The sequence below is a fragment of the Prionailurus bengalensis genome, chromosome A1 (assembly GCF_016509475.1).
Source record: "Prionailurus bengalensis isolate Pbe53 chromosome A1, Fcat_Pben_1.1_paternal_pri, whole genome shotgun sequence".
Classification (NCBI taxonomy): Eukaryota; Metazoa; Chordata; class Mammalia; order Carnivora; family Felidae; genus Prionailurus; species Prionailurus bengalensis.
Genome location: NC_057343.1, coordinates 144,917,423 through 144,940,965, shown reverse-complemented (window position 1 = coordinate 144,940,965; position 23,543 = coordinate 144,917,423). Strand labels below are relative to the sequence as shown.

Below are 23,543 nucleotides of genomic sequence, written 5' to 3'. Positions count from 1 at the left end.
TAAGACAAGGATGTTCATTCTCCCCACTTTTATTCAACATAGTAATGGAAGTCCTAGCCACAGCAATTAAAGAACATGAAGAAATTAAAGGCATCCAAACTGGTAAGGAAGAAGTAAAACTCTATTTGCAGATGACATAATACTATATATTAAAAATCTTAGGGGTGCCTGGGTGGCTCAGTCGGTTAAGTGTCCAACTTTGCCTCAGGTCATGATCTCGTTCCTGAATTCAAGTCCCATGTCAGACTCTGTGCTGACAACTCAGAGCCTGGAGCCTGCTTCAGATTCTGTGTCTCCCTCTCCTGCTGCCCCTCCCCTACTCATGCTCTGTCTCTCTCCCTCTCTCAAAAATAAATACACATTAAAAAATTTTTTTTAAATCTTAAAAGACTCCACCAAAAACTTAACTAGAACTGATAAGTAACTTCAGTGAAGTCTCAGGATACAAAACCAATGTACAGAAATTGGTCGTGTTCCTATACACTAATAAACACAGAGTAAAATTAAGGAAACAATCCCATTTACAACTGCACCAAAAAACAGGGGCACCTGGGTGGCTCAGTCAATTAAGTGTCTGACTTCAGCTCAGGTCATGATCTCACGGCTTGTGAGTTCAATCCCTGTGTCAGGCTCTGTGCTGACCGCTCAGGGACTGAAGCCTGCTTTTGGATTCTGTCTCCCTCTCTGCCCCTCCCCCGCTACTGCTCGCTCGCTCTCTCTCAAAAATAAACAAAAAAAATTTTAAAAAAAAGGAAAACAAGGCAATTGCACCAAGAACAATAAAATATCTAGGAATAAACTTAACCAAAGAAGTGAAAGATCTGTACTCTCAAAACTATAAAACACTGACAAAAGAAATTCAAGATGGTACAAAGAAATGGAAAGACATTCCATGCCCATGGGGTGGAAGAACAAACATTGTTTAAAGGTCTATACTACCCAAAGCAATCTACAGATTTCATGTAATCCCTATCAAGATACCTACAGCATTTTTCACATAACTAGAACAAACAATTCTATAATTTGTATGGAACCAGAAATGACCCTGAGTAGCCAAAGCAATCTTGAAGAAGACAAACAAAACTGGAGGTATCACAATTTCAGACTTCAAATTATATTACAAAGCAGTAGTAATTAAAACAGAATGGTACTAGCATAAAAATATACACATAGATCAGTGGACTAGAAGAGAAAACCCAGAAATAAGCCCACAATTATATGGTCAATTAATCCTTGACAAAGGAGGGATGAATAAATAACGAAAATGACAGTCTCTTCAATAAATGATACTGGGGAAACTGGACAGCGACATGCAAAAGAATGAAACTGGGGCGGTGCCCGGGTGACTCAGCTGGTTAAGCATCCAACTCTTGATTTTGGCTCAGGTCATGATCTACGGTTGCATAATCAAGCCCCACTTTGGGCTTCATGCTAGGTATGGAGCCTGCTTTATGATTCTCTCCCTCCCTCTCCCTCTCCCCCTTCCCTGCTCATGCATGCACATGCTCTGTCTTTAAAAAAAAAAAAAAAGGAATGAAACTGGACCACTTTCTTATACCATACACAAAAATAAACTCAAAACAGATTAAAGACCTAAATGTGAGACCTGAAACCATAAAAATCCTTGAAGAGAGCACAGACAGTAATTTCTCTGACACAGGCAACAGCAACATTTTTCTAGATATGTCTCCTGAGTCAAGAGAAATCTAAGTAAAAATAAACTATTGAGACTGCATCAAAACAAAAAGTTTCTGCACAGTAAACACAATGAAATTAAAAGGCAACATCCTGAATGGCCGAATGTATTTGCAAATGATATATCTGATAAAGGGTTAGTATCCAAAATATATAAAGAACATATACAGCTCAACACCCCAAAAAACAAATATTCCAATTTAAAAATGGGCAGAAGACATGGGCAGACATTTCTCTGAAGAAGACATCCAGATGGCCAACAGACACATGAAAAGATGCTCAACATCACTCATCATCAGGCAAATGCAAATGAAAACCACAATGAGATATCACCTCATACCTGTGAGAATGGCTAAAATCCATAACACAAGTAACAAGAGGGGTTGGTGAAGATGTGGAGAAAAAGGAATCCCTGTGTACTGCTGGTAGTAAGGCAAAGTGGTGCAGCCACTGTGGAAGGTAGCAGGGTGGTTCCTCAAAAAATTAAAAATAGAACTACCCTATAATCTAATAATCTCACTAATGGATATTTACCCAAAAAATAAATAAAAAACACTAATTCAAGGGATACATGCACCCCTTTGTTTAAGGCAGCATTATTTACAATAGCCAAACTATGGAAGCAGCTCAAGGGTCCACTGACAGATAAACAGATAAAGATGTGATACACACACACACACACACACACAAACACACACACACAGAATATTACTCAGCCATAAAAAAATGAAATCTTGCCCTCTGCAACAATGTGGATAGAGGTAGAGAGTATAATGCTACGCAAAGTAAGTCAATCAGAGAAAGACAAATATGACATGATTTCACTCATATGTGGAATTAAAGAAACAAAACAAATAAAGAAAAAAAAGAGACAAACCAAGAAACAGACTCTTAAGTGTAGAGAACAAACTGATAGTTACCACAGAGGAGGTGGATGGGTGTAATAGGTGACAGGGATTAAGCAGTACACTTATCATGATGAAACAAACAAAAAACCCCAAAACATTTAAAAAGCCTAAAGATATGTGATAAGAAATAAGAAAAAATATAATTGGATACCTCACATCCATTATCAGAATGACAGAGATGGCACACAAAATTGAATCATAAAAGCTCACTTATTTTTAAAAGGTATTATTTGACAAACATGGATCTAGACAAGAGTATTTACATTCACTGCTTCAACTGGTAGACCTAGCCAATAATCAAGAAAAATAAAAGCCAGATGGACTGTAAAGAAATAAGCAAAATTACCATTATTAAAATATGATATACTGAGCTATACAGAAAACTCTAAAAAGATCTATAGGTAAATTATTGTAAACAATGAGAATTCAGCAGTGTTACTGGTTATAAGATAAAAATACAGAAATAAATGAATTTCTATACATCAAAACAAAAACTTTAAAAAGATACATTTACATCAGCAATAAAATCTGTTACAGAAATAAATCAAAAGAAGACATGCAAGACCTATACAAAAACTATAAAATTTAAGTTTTTAATTTTTTAAAAGATTTTATTTTTAAATAATCTCTACACCCAATATGGGGCTCAAACCCCCAACCCTGAGATCAAGAGTTGCATGGTCTTCTGACTGAGCCACCCAGGTGCCCCTATAAAATTTCACTAAAAGACATTGAACATTACCTAAATTAAGGATAGCCCATTTTTATGGATAGGAACACTGAGAATGGAAATAAGTCAGTTTTTCTCAAAATTAAACTAATTGATTTAATGCAATTCCAATAAAAATTCCAATGGACCATTAGGACCTGACAAGTTGGTCCTAAATTTAATGTGGAAAACTGAAAGGCTTAAAGTGGCCAAGGCACTACTAAAAAAAAGAATAAAGTATGTGCATGGCACCAAAGATAGGAGAATTTCCTATAAACCTATGTTTGAGATCGGAGGGAGGACATTAGTGAAAAAGCAGACTTAAGAATCTCCCAAAATACTCTCCTCCATAAAAAGAACAAGGGAACTAATAAAATGTCACAAGAAACTTTTTCAGAACTCTGGAAATTAACTAAAGTCTTGCAGCAATCTGGGGGATATTTATTCAAGAAAAATGGCTGGATCTTCATAAAAACAGCAAGCTTTGGGCTTTCTGTCATTTTAACTTTCCTATTCCCATCCTCTCCTCTCTAGCTGAGTGGAAGCCTTAAAAACCAATAGCCTACAATCATGGTAAAAACCAAAAGCCTGGTAGCCACAGGAAAGGGCAAAAGGAGATCAGAGCTCCTTCAAAGTCTCATTACCAGAGAACTGATAATTTTGACTTGGGTATTTTGCCCAGTACAAAAAGGCCTTTCTCAGGGAGCATTTGTCAAAAACAATTAGAGGCCAATGATTAACAGTGGAGCCACCTATGCAGCAGATGAACAGAAGAGGCAAACAATAGGCCAACCAAACACTTAAAAGGAAAAGCTGGAGAACACGATGGCCGTAAGGTTTTGAAAAGCTCTAACATATTTCTGGGAATTTAGAAGGCCACACACATGTACAATACTATGTGCATGATCAGGGTGTGTGCATGCTAAGGAAACACCCTAAGTTCTCATCTCAGACTGACCGTTAGGCTCTGTACAGGCAGTACAGAGTACAGGCAGTTCTAACTAATATGTTCTTTTGTGTCAAATACATTTTAAAAGGAAATGGAAAACATCTTTACGTTAAAACAATCTTAAAAATGAAATTCATACCTTCAACTATGCTGGACTTAGCAAGAAATCCTGAAGATGTTTTGAGAGCTCCATTGAATACCACAAAACTTGCACCTGTCACTGATAAAAAAAAAAAAAGTCTTCATATTGCCTTTTTTTTTTTTTTTTTTTTTTTTTTTTTTTTTTAGAGAGAGAGCAGGAGTGTGAGCGGGGCCAGGAACACAGTGAGACAGATGGAGAGAGAGACAGAATCCCAAGCAGGCTCCACATTCAACACAGAGCCCACCAAAGGGCTCGATCCCACAACCCTGAGTTCATGACCTGAGCGAAATCAAGAGTCTGACACTCAACCAACTAAGCCAAATAGGTAGGTGCCCCTAATGTTACCTTTTTTTGAAATACTATATATTTGTTAAATGTATAATGTGGAGCATGGCATATTTAAGTACTCGATAAATGCCATGCCCATACCATACCACTTATATTAGAAAGCTAATAAAAAAAAAAACTAGACCAAATTAAGATAAAAAATACTGCATAAAAGTTAGGTAATGTTTGTATCTAATAATTGACGGCTACTGTACTACTTAAAATGTTTGTGTCTATGTCAGAGAATGGGAAATCAAACATCCACTAATGGTAAGACCATAAATCAGAGCAACCTCTATGGAAGACAACTTGATAATTACCTATTAAAATTGCAATTCCACTACCAGGAATATATACGTATACAAGGTTATTCATAGTACATTTTTATAAATAACCAAGAATTGGTACTCACTATGTACATTAATAAGGAACAAATAAATGAATGATGAACACATAAAAAGTGTAAAGTTACGTAGAATACAAAAGTTCTTTTTATACTAACACAGAATCATCTCCAAGATGTGCTAAAAGACAAAGCAAGGTGTAGAATGGAATACATTTTATGACTTGTTTAAAAAAGTGGAGTGGGGAGCCTGGGTGGCTCAGTTGGTTAAGCGTCCGACTTCAGCTCAGGTCACGATCTCACAGTTTGTGAGTTTGAGCCCTGCGTCGGGCTCTGTGCTGACAGCTCAGAGCCTGGAGCCTGCTTCAGATTCTTTGTCTCCCTCTCTCTGCCCCTTCCCCACTTGCGCTCTGTCTCTCAAAACTAAATAAAAAATTAAAGAAAAATTTTTAAGTGTAAGGATGATGTGTGTGTATTTGCTTAAATATACATGCAAGCAAAAATTTTTCTGAAAGGATGTACAAAAAATTGATAACATTGGTTTGGTTGCCTGTGGGGAGGAAAAGAGATGAGCTTCACGGTCAAGGGAAGAAAGGAGGTTTTACACTGTAGATATTTATACCTTTAAAATTTTATAAAATATATACCTATTCAAACAAATATTAAATAGTTGTTGAGTTTCAATAACAAAAGTGTTAATGACATGTTAAATTAAAAATATAAATATCCAGTAAAATCTTCTACTTAATAGATATCTACTAATATAAGAAGGAAATATGTTAATGTCAACAATGGCCATACCTTGGCACTATTTTTTCTTTTACTATTTTTTAAAACATATTCTCTAAACTTACTGTAAATATATATTACCTTTATAATCAGAGGCAAAAATTTTATTAGCAGCTAGAATATCAGACTTTTAAAAACTGTTTATTTTTTATTTAAAATACTTAAAAATTTTTTTAAGTTTATTTACTTATTTTGAGAGACAGCAAGAGAGCAAGGGAGGGGCAGAGAGAGAGGGTGAGAGAGAATCCAAAGCAGGTTCTGCAGTGTCAGTGTAGAGTCCAACACGGGGCTCTACCTTACAAACTGTGAGATCATGACCTGAGCCAAAATCAAGAGTCAGACAGTTACCTGATGAGCCACCTGGTGCCCCCTTTTTTAAAAGTACTTTTTAAAAAATATGTATTTTATAAAAATGTATTACTTTTATGAAATACTTTCACTTAACTTTCAATTTATTAGGCCCTCTACTGCAAGGATTTGGCAATCACTAGTCATTGAGGCCATTCAGCCAGAAGTGAGAGTAATGACACTCACATAAGCTACTCTACCACCTTTACCATTTTTATATCCCCAGCCACTTATAGTTTTATAAATCATTCTTGGGGCGCCTGGGTGGTGTGGTCAGTTAACCTTCCGACTTCAGTTCAGGTTATGACCTCATGGTTCGTGGGTTCAAGCCCTGCATCAGGCTCTGTGCTGACAGTTCAGAGCCTGGTGCCTGCTTTGGATTCTGTGTCTCCCTCTCTCTCTGCCCCTCCCCAACTCACGCTCTGTGTGTCTCTCTCTCAAAAATAAATAAACATTAAAAAAAATTATAAATCATTCTTCATTCTTTATCCACCCTGTACTCCCCTAAGAAGAGTGGAAGCAAAGAGCAAACAAAGGTGACAAACACCTCATTCCAGAGAGAAATTACTGAAAATAAGATTCATACCACATGGGATAAATTAAACCTGAAGATATCAAAATAAATATAATGTTTAAGTCTTTAAACCTAATGCAGCCCAAGAAAAAAACACAAATTAGAAGCAATTTTTAATCTGTGTAGCTAAAATTTTATTTTTTATTTTATTTTATGTTTTTTTAATTTTTGAGACAGAGAGAGAGTGTGAGCAGGGGAGGGACAGAGGGAGACAGATTCCGAAGCAGGCTCCAGACTCTGAGCTGTCAGCACAGAACCCAAGGTGGGGCTCGAACTCGTCAACCGCTAGATCATGACCTGAGCCGAACTGAGACACTCAACCGACTGAGCCACCCAGATGCCCCTGTGTAGCTAAAATTTTAAAGCAGACTGTATTATCACCATCAATTCAGCAAATAAGTAAAATATATATATTTCCCCTTTGGATGGAATTCCATTTATTGAGGTCCTTTTATAGATCAATACTAGGAACCAACACTTACCTTTTCTAGGATGGCCAGTGGCACTGTTGGCCTGTGTTTGATAAATGCCATCATTCTGTATACAGACTAGGTGAGAATCTGCTTCAGTACTAAAACTAGCTCCAATGCTAATGACATGCTCATTAGAAGAATTTATAACTTTCATCACCTGGGGAAAAAAAAACACCACCATTTAGAAACACTATTAACATGCTATGTTCTTATTAGTTACAATCATTCAAAGGGCCACATTTCCGACCAGCTTCTAAGCTTCTTCTTTATTATCAAGCTTTGGTCTAGACAACTCCCTGAGAATGTGATAGAAACCAATGTTTTAACATAAAATCACCTCAATTCACAGATAAAACAGTAAAGCGGCACCTGGGTGGCTTAGTCAGTTAAGCCTCTGACTCTTGATTTTGGCTCAGGTCATGATCCTACTGTCTGTGAGACTGAGCCCCAAATTGGGCTCTGCCCTGAAAGCATGCACCCTGCTTGGGATTCTCTCTCTCCCTCTCTCTGTACCCCTCCCCTGCTTGTGTGCACTCTCTTTCTCTGTCTCAAAATAAACATTAAAAAAAAACAGTAAAGGAAAAACAAATCCCTTATTAGGAAACAAATCTAAAATTTCAAAAATACTGGGGTGCCTGGGTGCTCAGTTGGTTGAGCGTCCGACTTCGGCTCAGGTCATGATCTCGCAATTTGTGAGTTCGGCCCCCGCTGCAGGCTGTGTGCTGACAGCTTGGAGCCTGCAGCCTGCTTCGAATTCTCTGTCTCCCTCTCTGCCCCTCCCCTGCTCATACTCTGCCTCTCTCTGTTTCTCAAAAATAAATAAATGTTAAAAAATTTTTTTTTAATTTCAAAAATATTATTTTTTGCCATTATGTATTAGACAGTCTGATTCAAAACAAATTTAACACACCTTTAAAGAAATCTAATGTTCAATAATTATCTTCAAAATCTGCATGAAGAAATTAAACTTACATCATTGTATTTTTTCCGAGGTATTTTTATGCAGCTCTTCCCCATTTCCATATGAATCAATAGCTGGTCTATGTTATGCAAGGTATACTGGTAATTTCGAAGGTCCTACATATAAAATAATGACATTTCCATAAACCTTAAACTATCCATGAGCATTTTACCCATTCATTAAGTACTTTTTTAAGAATGTCCATCATTTTAAGACTTGTGATATGTAACTATCAAAATGCCATACAGAAAGTAGTACCAACTTGAAAAACCAACTAATTCTCCCAGCTACTCCACAATAGTAATAAAGAATATCATTCTCAGGAAAAATTCTGTAGTATTTAGGGGTGATGTCCTCTTTCTAATTACAAATCTTCCAAAATAAGTCTTCAAAGTAAACATGTATAAATTAAAAATAAGTCCACTCAAATACTTTTTTATGGTTACAAATAAAACAATTATTTAAAGTAAAGGTAGAAGGGAACCTGAGATTATCTAATCCAATCCTTCCTATTACAAATGAGGAAACTCAGGTCACAATTTGCTCAAAATCACCAAACTGACTGACTTTACTAACATTGTTACTAATTACTTTTACTAACACTTCAATAACTGTGTAGATCTCACATTACCGAAATGTGTTAGCAATGCAGCAGAATGAATCAAAAGGCAATCAGAATCAGGTACACATAAATTAAGAGATGTATTCTAAAAAGCAATCCATTAGAAACAGAGCCCATTTATCTAAATAAAGATATATTATAAACAAACTCTCATTATACCAAATATGCCAAATTAATAGAGGAAAATACAAACATATAAAATATGCTAAATAAAATATTAAAGTTAACAATGTAAGAACACTTAATTGTTTGATTACTCACAACAAGTAAGTTCATAATAGTATGTCCTATTTCTCCAAAAAGAGGTTTTCGGCCTCTGATACTTGTTAGAGGAGCAGGATATACTATACATAAGAAAGGAAAACTGGTTACCATCAATAAAACCCCAAAAAAGTCTTGAATTTATTACTTCTAATTCTCATTTTTCAAAGATTATGGATAGATACCACCCAATCAGTTCTCTGGGGAAAGTGAGAGATACATTAACCCATAGTGTGTATTTACTGGAGGCTACACTGAACTGCAAACTTTATATACATTATCTTATTTAAGCCCTAAAAACAACCCAGTGGGCAAATATGTCTACCCATACTTTACAAATGGGAGAGGAGAGACACAGAAATTAATAAAATTGTTTGTGGTGACTAAGTTAATCACCAGTGAAACAGATTTGAAATTAGGCTTGCTTCATTCCAAAGTATTTAATCTTTTCATTATACATGTTGATTTCACAAAACGATAATGGCTGGAAAATTAGTGATCTGATATACCCCTATAAAGTTCTGACAATTTAAACAGAAATGAATAATTCAGGATTTTTAAGACATTTAAAATTAATATTCAATTGTGCTAATTTACAGATGGTAGTAAACTTTTATAGTTCTTGGGTCAGCATGATAAAAGGGGTACACAGAGTCAAAAAAATCAATGCAGAGAAACAGAAGAAAGGTGGAGTCTATCACCTAACTACTTTCCTCTTTCTTTAAGGCACTATAAATATTATTCACCAAAAGGAAAAGGTATTTGGTTAGCAGTGCAGCACGCTTCTGGAAGAAAAGGAAGGCAAGACATTTCTATAATAATAAAAAGCAGAAAACATTTTAACTTTCAGTTCTCAGCCTAGTTCTTAAACAAACCTCTCTCATACCTGTCATACAAATATTCTTTCTTAATATTCTAAGAAAACACATGTTACCTGACATTATCTATTTTTAAAATTTAAGTCAGAGCAACTCACATCTTTGCTATTACAAACATATTTTTTAGTTTTTAAAAGGACAACTATGTTATTTAGAGGGCAGAGGGTGCAGAATGGAAAAAGACACAGACGTTAGTGGTAAAAGACATTAAAATGATAAGTGATCTGATTAAGATAAATGATGACTTTTCATTCCATCTTTTATGAATGAGGGAGCATCCTTTACAACTTGAAGTAATTAAAAAAAATTTTTTTTTACATTTATTTATTTTTGAGAAACAGAGTGAGACAAAGCGTGAACGGGGGAGAGGCAGAGACAGTAGGAGACACAGAATCTGAAGCAGGCTCCAGGCTCTGAGCAAGCGGTCAGCACAGACCCTGATGCAGGGCTCGAACCCATGAACTGTGAGATCATGACCTGAGCTGAAGTCGGACGCTCAACCGACTGAGCCACCCAGGCACCCCTACAACTTGAAGTATTTTTATTTGAAACAGTATTTTCAAAGGTTATGGTTTATTTAGAAAGACAACGTTCTGTCAGAGTTACAAAGGGATCTCATAAATCATCTAATCCAACACTGAATGGTAATCCAAACAAACGGTCTCAATGCAAATGTGTAGATAATCCCCACTTTCTACTACTATTTCTAATAATTACTGCTTTCAGACCATTATTTCTATCCTTTAATCTTGGAACTCTTACTTTTGTCATTAAATTTTCCATACATCCATTTTCTCTAACACACACACACACACAGTACTTCCAAGTTCATGCCTAAAGAGGCATGGTGTCCATGGATACCATGCCTCTTTATATCTAAAATCCAGCAATACATAAAGAACTCAGAAAACAACTAAAACTAATTAACTTCTATGTATGTACAGGTTTCTCCCTCATCCAAGTTTGCTTTAATACCACTTTGCTTTTACAAAAGACCTATGTGACTTCCTGTTTTCACTATGAAACAGATTTTTGTGCTTATGAAATGGTGATAGCTTCTTTCCTTTATGCCATTTTGGCTTTAGAAAGGTTTTATAGGAATGTTCTACTTTCAGGTAGCAGGAAAAACCTGTATAACTCATGATTTTTATCCTCATCATCACTAAACAGCTATCATAGCTTTAGGGCTCCAACCCCTGTGATCTTTTGATAAGTCCCAAAGGTGCTCCATGATTTTGCTTCTTTGAGCATGAGAAAAACAGATTTAGTATCTATAAGTGATACTAACCAAAACACTGGCCAAAGTTATATATTATATGTTCCATAACGACTTAAGGTTATATATTGACCTAACTTCTCATAAAAATAGCATTCAAATATTTATATCAGAGACAAAATATCAGGCTGAATGTATGAAATAACTGACACAGAATTAAATTTCTTAAGCTCTGTAGTTTATACAATAAAAAACCTGAAATAAAATGTAGTTACTTTTTACATAATAGCATCACATGTTTAAATCCTAAATGGTAAAGACCTCCCCCTAAAATCAAACAGCATAATAAATTTGCCAAAGAGGGAGATTTATATCTCACTGAATTTGCCCATATTGAAATATTTTATAAATTTTATAAACCCCTACATTTAATTTTCCTCCAAGAAAATACCTATTTTAATTAAATTAGAATCAAATACCTAAAATTTCATTAGATACACTTTACATGCAATAAATAATTTCTTGAAAAAAGTCAGGGATGAAGGGTGGGAATTCAAAAAGTTTAACACCAGAAATTATTTCAACTTAGAAATAACCATATACATAAACCCAGACCATTATTTCATAATCTTTCATGTTTGGTTTTATGATGTACACAAATTTAGAGGGGAAATCATTTACCTTCTTAAAATGTAGGAAACGTAACAAAATGTACTCCCTACGGTATATGCTTTTAAGAAAACTTTTCAATGTTTTCTATGTTTTGTTCTAAAATTTAAAAACAAATTTTTTTAAGGTAAGTTAATATAGCTTTCAACATCTAAAACTTCATGATATACCAAGGTTGTCTAGACAGTTCATTTGGTAGTAGAGAAAGGCTGTTTTGGAATTTTAAAAATATATCAAAACAAAAGTAGTCCCCTTAAATCCATTAAAAAATTGATTTTAATGATATCACTGAAATTCTTATTTTACATTTAGTACATATGAACCTATGTGATTTAACTTATTATTCTAAAACTTACCTTTATATTCTGCACCCAGTCTCAACATTAAACGCATAGGAAAAACCTTTGCCCAGGGAATCTCTAGCTTCTGGATAAGAATTCCACAAAGAAAAGGATTACTTGGTAATAGGAGATCATCAAGTTTCTGAAAAGTAGGTGTAATAAACAGAAATCCTCCATGATCCTTGCTACTGAGAAAACTCTCAGTAAAAGTAATACTGTCCAAGTTTTCTATGTATTTTCCTAGAAATAAAATCATTAATAAGAAGATTTTTAAATTGTTCTGAGAGGCATTCTAAGTTTGAATGTTGCAGTATAAACTTTCTTAAATAAAAGCAATGTAGTTTTTTTTTCTTATTTCCACTCTTGAAGCATCATCAATTGAGTAACTTATGTGTACAAAGCTCAGTTATTCCTGGAGACTGAGAATTGTGAACAAAATTTTGAAAATGTTTCTAACCACAGGTGGTTTAAAATTTTTCTCTGCACTGCATGACCAAGTGAAAATTCTTATCTCCCCCAATCCTACACAGATAGTAAGAAAACAATATAGACATATATAAAAAAATGAAGAAGGCAAGTATATTTCCATTTTTAAAATTTTAAAAAACTGTTTAAAGACACTAATTACATAAAATGCTAGATTTAAGGTGACTGAAAATGATGAAAATTGAAAATGACTGAAAATGACTGAAAGCAATCTCTTCACAAAATAAATCTTTAGCACCGTTAGCATAGCCAAAAGCATAAATGCCTTTAATTAATTTATCCATCCCCTGGTCTGAACAGTTCAAAATAAAATGCTATACCTTTTAGAGCATCCTTATAGATGGTGATAAATAGTTTGAAGATGTCGGTCGGAATAGCATCTTCATTTGGCAAACATAATAATAGAATAATTATTTCTGCCTGTCCCAAGCCATGCAATCCATTGGTTGAGAAGTACCAATATTTGTCTGAGGAATCTTAAGTGACAAAAGCATACAACTATAAATGTCAACTTCTTTTAACCACAGAAACTAATGTAGTTGTCCTTTGCATGAAGCACAACTTTTCAAATTCCTTATTTTCCCAAAGTTCTCCTCACAAAAAAACACTTTAAATTATATAAGATTAATGTAAAAGAAAGGATGAAAGATTATCTTATAGAGTCAATTAATAAATAACACTAAAATAAAAAATAAAATAAAAGATGTACTAATATGCTGAAATATAGTGGGTAAGAATCAAGCAAGTTTGTTTCAGAGAATGAAAAGCTGAGAGATGCATTAAGTACTGAGGATTATTTACTTCCTTACTTTTAATTAGGTCACATGTCACTTACTTTAAAACTGTCTTTATTGCTACTAAATCAAGATTCTTATTTAATTACCAAATTTCAATTCATCTAAAAGCTATATGAAACACAGTCAATTATATCATTAATATCAAAATATAGCTCAGCTAGGAGCCCATAAGCTTAACCTAGGACTGACTGAAAGACACTAGTAGAAATCTTTAAGCTTTCATTTCAAGTTCCACTGAATATAAATCTAAAAAATCTATATTCCTTTGTGGCTAAAAATTCAATACCCAATGCTTACTTTCTATAGTTGCCAGTCAAAATTCAATTAATTAACTTCAGAAATTCTGCATACCAATTAGGCAAAGAAAGATTAATCATTACTTACAAAATACTAACTTGACATTCACGAGTAGATTAGCATTTAAGACAAATGTAACAGGACGAAAACTTTTGCTTTCAAGAAGCAAAATGATTTGCTCATGAGACGGGTGTTCTTCTATTACAGGCACTAAATCGTGAAAGTAACATATTCGTTAGAATATAACTTCCTGTTAAATATGCTTGCAATAAAAACAAAAAAACACATTTAGAAATCCTTCAATAGCTTGATCAAACTTAGTAACAAAAGCAAACCCATTTCATAAAAATCAGTCAATGCCCTGGACAACTATTATGTACTCATTCTTTTCTATTTACATAAAGATATTAATGCTATAATACATATAAGCCCTGACACAGTATATTATATATGTAGTATATATGCAAATACATTGATTACACAGCATATGAAATTTTAAAACACACATTTTTGTAAAGTGGATTCCGGACTGCCAGCCACTCTATTTATAAATTCTGAAATTTACAACTCTTGAAAGTACAACTTTATAACTCTCAAATTGTACATACTGCTTGCTGCCATATGCCCTATGTCAGTGACCAAGTGTCAAAAAACATCTTGATACCATCAACAGGAAAACAAGCAAAGTATAGGACTTAAGGTATTTCTGCCACTACAGGCAGATTCATGAAATAGCTCCTACTGACAGAACAGAGATCCTAAGCTTTATTCCCCTATATTATGATGCACAGAACATAATCATTTCATGTTGCAGGATGCAGCATAATGCCTGGAGTGACAAGGATGTATCCTAGGGAACTACTCTGAGTTGGGAGCTAGCCACAGAAACTCCAGCTTGAAAAAGACCTTAGAGATCGTACAGGTTCTCTTCTTTTACACAGGAAACTGAAGCCCATAGAGATTAAATAACATGCTTCAAGTCATAGATGTATTAAGTAGCAAATGAGGAACTAAAGTTCCTAGTTTGTTGTCCAATCCAATACTCTCTTCTTTGGGTGCTATGCTCCTTTAAAGAAAAATGATATGGGGGGAGGGGGGCAGGGGAAAAAATAACAAAACCTTAACACAATGGAAATATTTTCAGGACTAAAAATCAATGAGTTTCCCTGCTGAACTAAACTTTTGCCTCATTCTAAATTAGGGACTCAAGATGTCATAAATGAATCATATCCATTCAACTCAAAAGTTCAGATCTTTTTAGAATTTGTTTTCACATAACAAGACTTTTTGTAAACTTAAGATACCAAGCCATATTTCAGTACATATTTCAACCAAATTGTCTAAGCCTAAAAAGTACATTTCATACATCACAAAATTCACCAGTACATTCTTTCAAAAAAACCCTCTTTTAAAATTTAAATAACTGCTATCCTACCTGATCCCTTTTCTCCAGATGCAACCATAAGAGGGGGCAAACTGTCCTCATCATTAGGTAGAAGACTAATCTTATTGCAAACATTCTTGTCAATATCACACAGTAACCTATAATCCGAAGTACTAGCAACAGGTAAATTGCTGTGAACTAAGACATCAGTAGGAGTAGGTGGTCCCTCAATTTCTGCAAAAACATCATCATTTAGTGTAAAAGAACAAGAAGTAGGTAACCCCTCAGTTCCTGTGTTTATAGGCAGTTTTTCCACAGATGGAACCTGAGAAATAGGACTCCGAATTATGTCACTTGTAATCTCTGCTATCTCATTGTTTGCTTTCTCCACTGCAGTAGAATGGGCATGATCCACTGTGTTTACTGTCTGTAAAATATGGAATTGAAAAAAAAACAAAACACATCAGTTCATATTCTCTGTTCAACTGTGAAATGTTAATCACTATAACCAAAGATACCTTTTTAACAAGAATAAATAAAACGAAAATGGGCTCGGAAATTCTTCAGAAGCCAAATTTGCCAAGAAACAGTACCATTTTGCTTCTTTAAATTCTGAAGAGTAAGACTTAACTTTACTATATCATATACTCAGTAGGTGTTAATGACTTTAATTTTATAGACTAGAAAAAGGAGGCAAGAAGAACTTCAGGATCCTGTACCATATCACACACTAAGCAAATTTTAGTTCAACTAAACTCTCCTGACAATAGCCAAAAAGCCTTGGGTGTGGGGAGGGGACCAAGGGAGAGATCAGCAGGTAAAGCAGGGAGGGGAGTGGTTAGGAAGCAGAGTGGTAGGTATATTCCTCAATAGTAACCACCAATAAACAACATTTCAAGCTGGCTTCAGTAAAGCCCCTTTCTTTTTGAACTGGCCAAAGCTGAGTCATTATTAAATGAGAACCAGTTTGAACTCAAGTAAAACTTACTAGCCTGTTTAGAACTTTTATTTTGTTAAAATATCAATTGAGGGTAGGTGTTAGCTAAGAAACATACTTTGGGTAATTATGGCTATTTGTAAATTCTAGCTCATGAACCCCGACAAAAAAGCATAGGTTTATATGCTATGTGAATTTAAACAGAGTAGGATACATGACAATCTTGTCTATACCCAGGATAAATCAGGTAACTGGCACAGAGTAGATGCTCAATAAATTTGTTTACTGAGTAAAAGCATTCCAATTTCACGTATTAATACTCACTTCTATTAATATTTTGCTACTTTACAATAGGAGTTCTTAGTAGGCTGGGATTCCGTCTTACTTATCTTTTATTTAACACCTAGCATATTTGTTTAAATGCAAACATAAATACCACTATCAGATACTTTATTGAATGTATGAAAATCACTAAACACATATTAGTCTAAATTAAATCTCAGTTTTATTACTGAATTACTAAATCTCAGTTCTATTTTGCTACACTAGTGGTTCTTAAAACGTAAGTCAGGGGGGCGCCTGGGTGGCTCAGTCGGTTAAGCGTCCGACATCAGCTCAGGTCATGATCTCATGGTTTGTGGGTTCGAGCCCCGCGTCAGGCTCTTTGCTGACAGCTCAGAGCCTGGAGCCTGCTTTGGATTCTGTGTCCCCCACCCTCTCTCTGTTCCTCCCCTGCTTGCACTCTGTCTCTCTAGCTCTCAAAAATAAATAAAGATTAGGAAAAAAATTTTTTTTAATGTGAGTCAGAGATCTCTGAGATCCTCAAGATCCTTTCAGGGAGTCAGTGAGGTCCTAGGATTTTCTTCATATAATTTAACCAAAAGCAACATAACACAACAGACTGAATATGGAAGCAGATGTGAGAATCTTGTATTAAGACAGACATCAAAGAATTTTGCAAAAATATGAAAGTGTCATTCCTCTCACTCAACTTTTATTTTGAAATGTCTATAAAAATACTACTTCTATTAATATGACAAATTTATTTTTAAATTAACTTTTATATTTTTCACAATTTTAATACAGGAATTATCACTAGGTATAACCCACATAACCTATAGTAGCTCTTTGAAGGTCTAAGTAAGTTTTAAGAGCATAAAGGCATCCTGAGAGCAAAAAGTCTGAGAATCATTACCTTAAACTGACATTAAAAAAGGTAAAATCTGGGGTGGCTGGGTGGCTGAGTCAGTTAAGCACCTGGCTCTTGATTTCTGCTCAGGTCATGATCTCACAGCTTGTGAGACTGAGCCCCATGTTGGGCTCTGCCCTGACAGGGTGGAACTTGCTGAGGGTTCTCTCTCTCCCTCTCTCTCTGCCCTTCCCTCTCACATGCATGTTCTCTTTCTCTCTCTCAAAATAAATGTTTTTAAAAAAGGTAAAATCTAAAATATATTCACTACATCACATATTTCTCACTTTAGGAAGCTCACAGTATTAAAAAAATAAGTACTATAATAATCATGCTACAGAATATACTTAAAATAAAATCTTATTAAATCAACAAGTCATTCTTTAGATTCCTTACCAAGGGCGTATCAGGCAAGAGAGGACTAACGTCTTCAGGACATCTTTTACTTCCAGATGATAATTTTGTTGTATCTGCAACCTCACCATTGGGCAGTATACCATCTGCGAACCATACTCTCTTCTGTTCTTTGGAGCATAATCCTAGGATCAGTTTATAAAGTAAAGTACTTGAATTTGGTAATATTACAATGATTTAATACTAAATCGGTTGGGAAGTGATTTCAAAAGCTTCTTGCTACCCATTGGCAAGACCTGCCTTCTCAGGATTGCAAAGGCCTAGAGAAATGACCTTTTATGATTCATCTACCCAGAATGGAAGTCTTTTCCTAATTCATAAAAAAGGAAGGAGTAACACTGGGAATTACATACTCAGAATAAGTGGACAGGAGAGGTTATATCTTTAGGACACTGGGGGCAGATTTAAAGCCTGTATTACTAAGCATACGTTTCTGAGGAGTGAGCGAAAACTGAATAAAATTTAAAGACCACGGCACAAGGTGGAAAAACGGAGTAGACTGGAGGATGGTAGATAAGCAAAGAAAAACATGGAAAAACAGAAAGAAGTATAAAAAGTCTAAAAAGGGCAACAAGATCACTTGTGCATCAGAGGTCATTTCTTATTTTTAATTTACTTAACAAAAGCATAATAATTTTTGTTCTTACAATGTGGATATTGGATTTTATTAATATTTCCCTCCCAAATTTGGAGAAAATAATTAGCTATCAGCATAAATATATGTTCTCTTTGATTACAAAGCATCCACAGATGGAGGTTATGAAAAAAGCTGCCAGATGGTTTTAGAATATAAAAATCAAAAGATTGACATCTACCTTCTAGAACATAATACAGATAACACTGAGAAAACTGGCATCACACATAACTTTTGCATTATGGATAGACATTCTAAATAAGGTATCTTTCGGGGGCGCCTGGGGGCTCAGTCAGTTAAGCATCTGACTTCGGCTCAGGTCATGATCTCAGGATTTGTGAGTTTGAGCCTCACACCAGGCTCTGTGCTGACAGCTCAAAACCTGAAGCCTGCTTCAGATTCTGTCTCCCTCTCTCTTTGCCCTTTCCCCACTTGCACTCTGTCTCTGTCTCAGAAATAAATAAATGTTTAAAAAAATTTAAATACGGTATCTTTCATGTATCTGCAATACTTTTATAATTTAATAATTTAGGATGTCAAGATAAGACAATATGTAAATATTTTAAAAAAAAATTTTTTAATGTTTATTTGTGAGAGAGAGAGAGAGAGAGAGAGAGAGAGAGAGAGTGTGAGCGGGGGAGGGGCAGAGAGAGAGGGAGACACAGAATCTGAAGCAGGCTCCAGGCTCTGTCAGCACAGAGCCCGATGCGGGGCTCGAACTCATGAACCATGGGATCATGACCTGAGCCAAAGTCAGACACTTAACCGACTGAGCCACCCAGGCGCCCCTAGAATATGTAAATATTTTTAAAGTATATTTATTCTGGGGCGCCTGGGTGGCGCAGTCGGTTAAGCGTCCGACTTCAGCCAGGTCACGATCTCGTGGTCCGCGAGTTCGAGCCCCGCGTCGGGCTCTGGGCTGATGGCTCAGAGCCTGGAGCCTGTTTCCGATTCTGTGTCTCCCTCTCTCTCTGCCCCTCCCCCGTTCATGCTCTGTCTCTCTCTGTCCCAAAAATAAATAAACGTTGAAAAAAAAAATAAAGTATATTTATTCATTTTAGAGCTATAACATACAAACATATATTCTGAATCTTATTTAAATTATAATGACAAATGGAAAACAGCTGTATTAAGAGATAAACTGAGGGGCGCCTGGATGGCTCAGTCGGTTAAGCATCCAAACCTCCAACTAAGCATCCAACGGCTCAGGTCATGATCTCATAGTGAGTTCAAGCCCTGCATTGGGCTCTGTGCTGACAGCTCAGAGCCTGGCGCCTGCTTCAGATTCTGTACCTCCCTCTCTCTCTCTGTCCCTCCCCTCCTCACGCTCTGTCCCTCTCTCTCTCTCTCTCCAAAGTAAAGACATTTAAAAAAATTTTTTTAAAAAGTATACTTAAAATTAAAAAGATAAACTGAAATCCAAAATAATTATCAGAAGTATCTGAATCTGCCTTTAACTGACATTTACACTTATCTTCTAGCAAGTTAGAGGCTAACAGTTTACGTTTAAAAATGTACACAGACTGGGTCACCTGGGTGGCTCAGTCGTTGAGCGTCCAACTTCGGCTCAGGTCATGATCTCACAGTTCATGAGTCTGAGCCCCGCTTTGGGCTCTGTGCTGACAGCTCAGAGCCTGGAGGTGCTTCGGATTCTGTGTCTCCCTCTCTTTCTGCCCCTACCCCACTCATTCTCTCTCATTCTCTCTCTCTCTCTCATAAACATTTTTTAAAAATGTACACAGGCTTTACTGAAGACCCTAAACTACAACAGCTGTAAAAAAAAGACCAGAGAACCCAAAGATTTTTAAATAGGTTTTAAAAACATTTTTATTGTAGTAAAATATACATTTAAAAACAGATTTTTGAAGAAAGGGAGATGTTACTTGTCTCTCAAACCTAAGCCCACCCTTCTATATAAGGTGCTCTTTGATGCCAGGCTAAAGTCTGGAAAGTGCAACTCCCAGACCCCCTTGCTGGTTGGCTCTGACCATGTTCTGCCAATAGTGTTGGTGGGAGACTGGAAGGTGGGAAGAGAAGGAATTCTGTTTCCAATTCCTTCCAGGATCCTTACAGCAGCAGTACCACCAGATACACGTGCATGCCATGCAATTTTCAGTACTCCTAATATCAAGCCTGGATCACTCCTTTGCTCAACTGAACACCAATTGTATGAGAGCCCTTGATGGTTCCAGGATTTGCCACGTGGTGCTCCCCCAGAAATCACAATACCAGCCACATAGTACCCCAAGCCCTGAATCCCAGTTCTGAGAACCAAACACCTCCTGGTACTCCTGCACTGAGTTCTAGAATACTGCCTTTCACCGTTCATTACCCCAACCCTATGGGTAGTGGTTGTTTCCTGCAGTTAACAATCTCTGAGTCACTTGAGCATGCCATTTTTGCTCTTCCAGCCTTCTAACACATATACCTACCAGTTCCCTGTACTAAATTTCTTCTGATATCTAGTCTAGTCCTCGCTAGACTCTATCAAACTAGAAAAATTCCATTAAAAATTATCTTTAGTCTAAGACACAGCATTTTCTTCTAATTACCTTCAACACTTGGTTGTTTAAGGGCTGAGATCGGTAAAGTTGTAGGTGAAGGTATACTGGATGTTTGACTCTCCTGAAGAGGCTGGATGTTGGCACATTCATCAGAATGATTAGATTTAAGATTAGAACCAGTTGGACTCATCATCCTTTCGAATGCCTGAGCTATAAAGGGGAAAAATATTAAAATATTAAAATATTTTTGAACTTCAAAGTAAATTATGATAAATTATCTATTTTTTCAAGTTGTGAGGAGAAAGAACTCAATGGCTAAGCAAGAAAAAGAAGTGGCACTTGGCAAAGACAATGACCTTACTCCAGCTGGCAGCACCCTACTTCACTATAAGTTACCAATTGTCTCAATATTCTATTTAGCATATGTTTGATATCTACTAAAGGAAATAACTGCTATTTAATATGACTGTCTTGGTTTTTGTCCTTGTTACCCCTACAGTCTGTTTTTGACACAGTTCAGTGTGATTCTTTTAAGACATAAATCCTATCACATCATTCCTGTTTAAAATACTTTAATTGGTTCCCAACTGGAGTGAAAATCCCAGTTGTTACAGTGGCTCACAAGACCCTACACAGTCTACATCCCTACCTCCTCTGTCTTCCCACTTAGCTCTCTGACCTCATCTCTCACTACGATCCCACTTGCTCATTAGGATCCAGCCACCAGGCCTCCTTGTTCTTCAACAAGTCAAATAAGCACTCTCCTAGCTTAGAGTCTTGGCTCTTATTGTCTCTGCCTGGAATGTTCTTCCACAAATACTCACTTTATTCTCAGCTTTATTCTCCCACTTTAAGTCTCTGCTCTCATGTCATATCATAAAGCCTTATTCTGCCCAACATTAAAAAACACTACTTTTTGTTACCAATCCGGTACTATCCATCCCTCTTATAATCTTTTATTTTCATTGTTACCAATCCGGTACTATCCTTCCCTCTCATAATCTTTTATTTTCATTTAGGATATTATCGCCATCTGATATTCTCTTTCCTAACTATCCATCTCTCCCCACATTCCTAAGCTCCATGAGGTCATAAGTTCCATGAGAACAGGAAATATATTCTTTCACAGCTAGAGCTCCAAAATGCAAAATGTTGCTTGAATGTTGGTGAATGATTTTTTATCCAAATAACATAGAACAGGCACTGAGAGCTCTCCCTTCAGCATTTCTCCAAACCAATCTGCTAGATATGTTGCCACTGCTACAGTCATCTTCCTCAAAGGCCACTGAATGACAGCACTCTCATGAATCAGCTTCCCCTCACCAAATAAAATCCAAACATCTTACTCTGAGTTTTGAGTAATGTCCAACTTGCCCCAAATCTACCTAATGGCACTCACATGTGGGCTTCCTTGAAACTTACACAGTCTCAGCACAGCTTCCTCATTATCCATAATCTCTATTTAAACTATCTTTTCTTCTTAATCCTTTATGGAATCTAACAACCCTTCTTGAGCCATCTTTCTCATCTTATTTAATAACATTATTTTAAATGGTCACTTCTACCATCTTCAACCCTAAAGTTGATTATTAAAATAACTTGTGTTTGTTTTCTTGTGGTGTATAAATTAATGTTAAATAGAACTGTGAGAATATATTCTAGAAGGTATCATACAGAATAAATAAAACAGATAACTAAATAACCAAATTCATTCCAAGATATTTTCTTTGAGAAACCAAAGCATGATCCCAAAATCCTACTGAGTCTCTTTAATGACTGCGTCTTTTCTCCTGGTACCTTACAGTCAAAATGTTTGAATGTTCACTTAAAACTCTGACGTGTCAACTCAAATAATGTTTCAAATATTAGTGACTATTTTATTTTTTTTCAAGTAGGGAGAGAGAATTATGTGGGAGCCTGAATTCTATTCCTGAATTCTAGCAGGCTGTCTGGCCACCAGCACCAGCAGTCTTCTGGGGCTACTGAAACAGCATGGGAAAAAAACCAAAACAACTATAAAGTCTTAAACTAACCTCTTCATAAACAATGTTGGTAATATGGAAATATAAAAAGTTCACACTCTGTTATCTTCCAGAGCAAGGGGCAACAACAGGGAGTAAAGTAGCTTACCTCAGGCTAATAGACTCCCATCAGAGCTTTTTGGAAAACTGATGAAAAATTTTATCTTCATTCAAAAGAGAAAAACAAATTATTATCAGGTATTTATTCTCCTGGCTAACAGGGGAAGCAGTACCTGAGCTAAAAGCACAGGCCTGGTATTGAAAAGTCCCAAGTCATATTTGCTGGGAATTAAACTGTCAACAAATCTTTCAAAATGCCATGAAGTACTCAAAAGAGCAAATGTGTATTTGAGGGGAAAAGCACAATACAACACACACACACACACACACACACACACACACAAACACACACACACACACACACTGTGAGAACACAAATAAGACTGCCAAGACTTGCTGATAATGGTAGCTAAGCTAGGGAGCCAGAAACAATGGGAAATTCATACAAACAAAATTCTAAAATTGAGAAGGGAAAAAAATATGAGGCAAAAATGTGCTAATACTGTGACAGTTCTATGAATTTATATATAAAATCATAAATATTACTACCTTTTTATTCCCATCTTAGATTATAATTTTCCAAAGGGTGGGAACAATTATCTTGCCTTATGCTAT

The 23,543-nt window shown here is 35.9% G+C and overlaps 1 protein-coding gene across 3 annotated transcripts in view; it reads right to left on the bottom strand.

The window, feature by feature from the left end:
* The window catches only part of ZFYVE16 (zinc finger FYVE-type containing 16), a 52,964-nt gene that overhangs the window by 10,529 nt on the left and 18,892 nt on the right, over positions 1–23,543 (bottom strand). For all 3 annotated transcript variants that reach the window (XM_043592978.1, XM_043592970.1, XM_043592987.1), the window contains 10 exons: positions 20,896–21,057; positions 17,692–17,834; positions 15,221–15,596; positions 13,873–13,995; positions 13,012–13,167; positions 12,221–12,445; positions 9,102–9,184; positions 8,230–8,334; positions 7,267–7,414; positions 4,401–4,481 (listed from right to left, as the gene is read on the bottom strand). In XM_043592978.1, the coding sequence (XP_043448913.1) occupies positions 4,401–4,481; positions 7,267–7,414; positions 8,230–8,334; positions 9,102–9,184; positions 12,221–12,445; positions 13,012–13,167; positions 13,873–13,995; positions 15,221–15,596; positions 17,692–17,834; positions 20,896–21,057 (1,602 nt within the window). The remainder of the gene's footprint in view (positions 1–4,400; positions 4,482–7,266; positions 7,415–8,229; positions 8,335–9,101; positions 9,185–12,220; positions 12,446–13,011; positions 13,168–13,872; positions 13,996–15,220; positions 15,597–17,691; positions 17,835–20,895; positions 21,058–23,543) is intronic.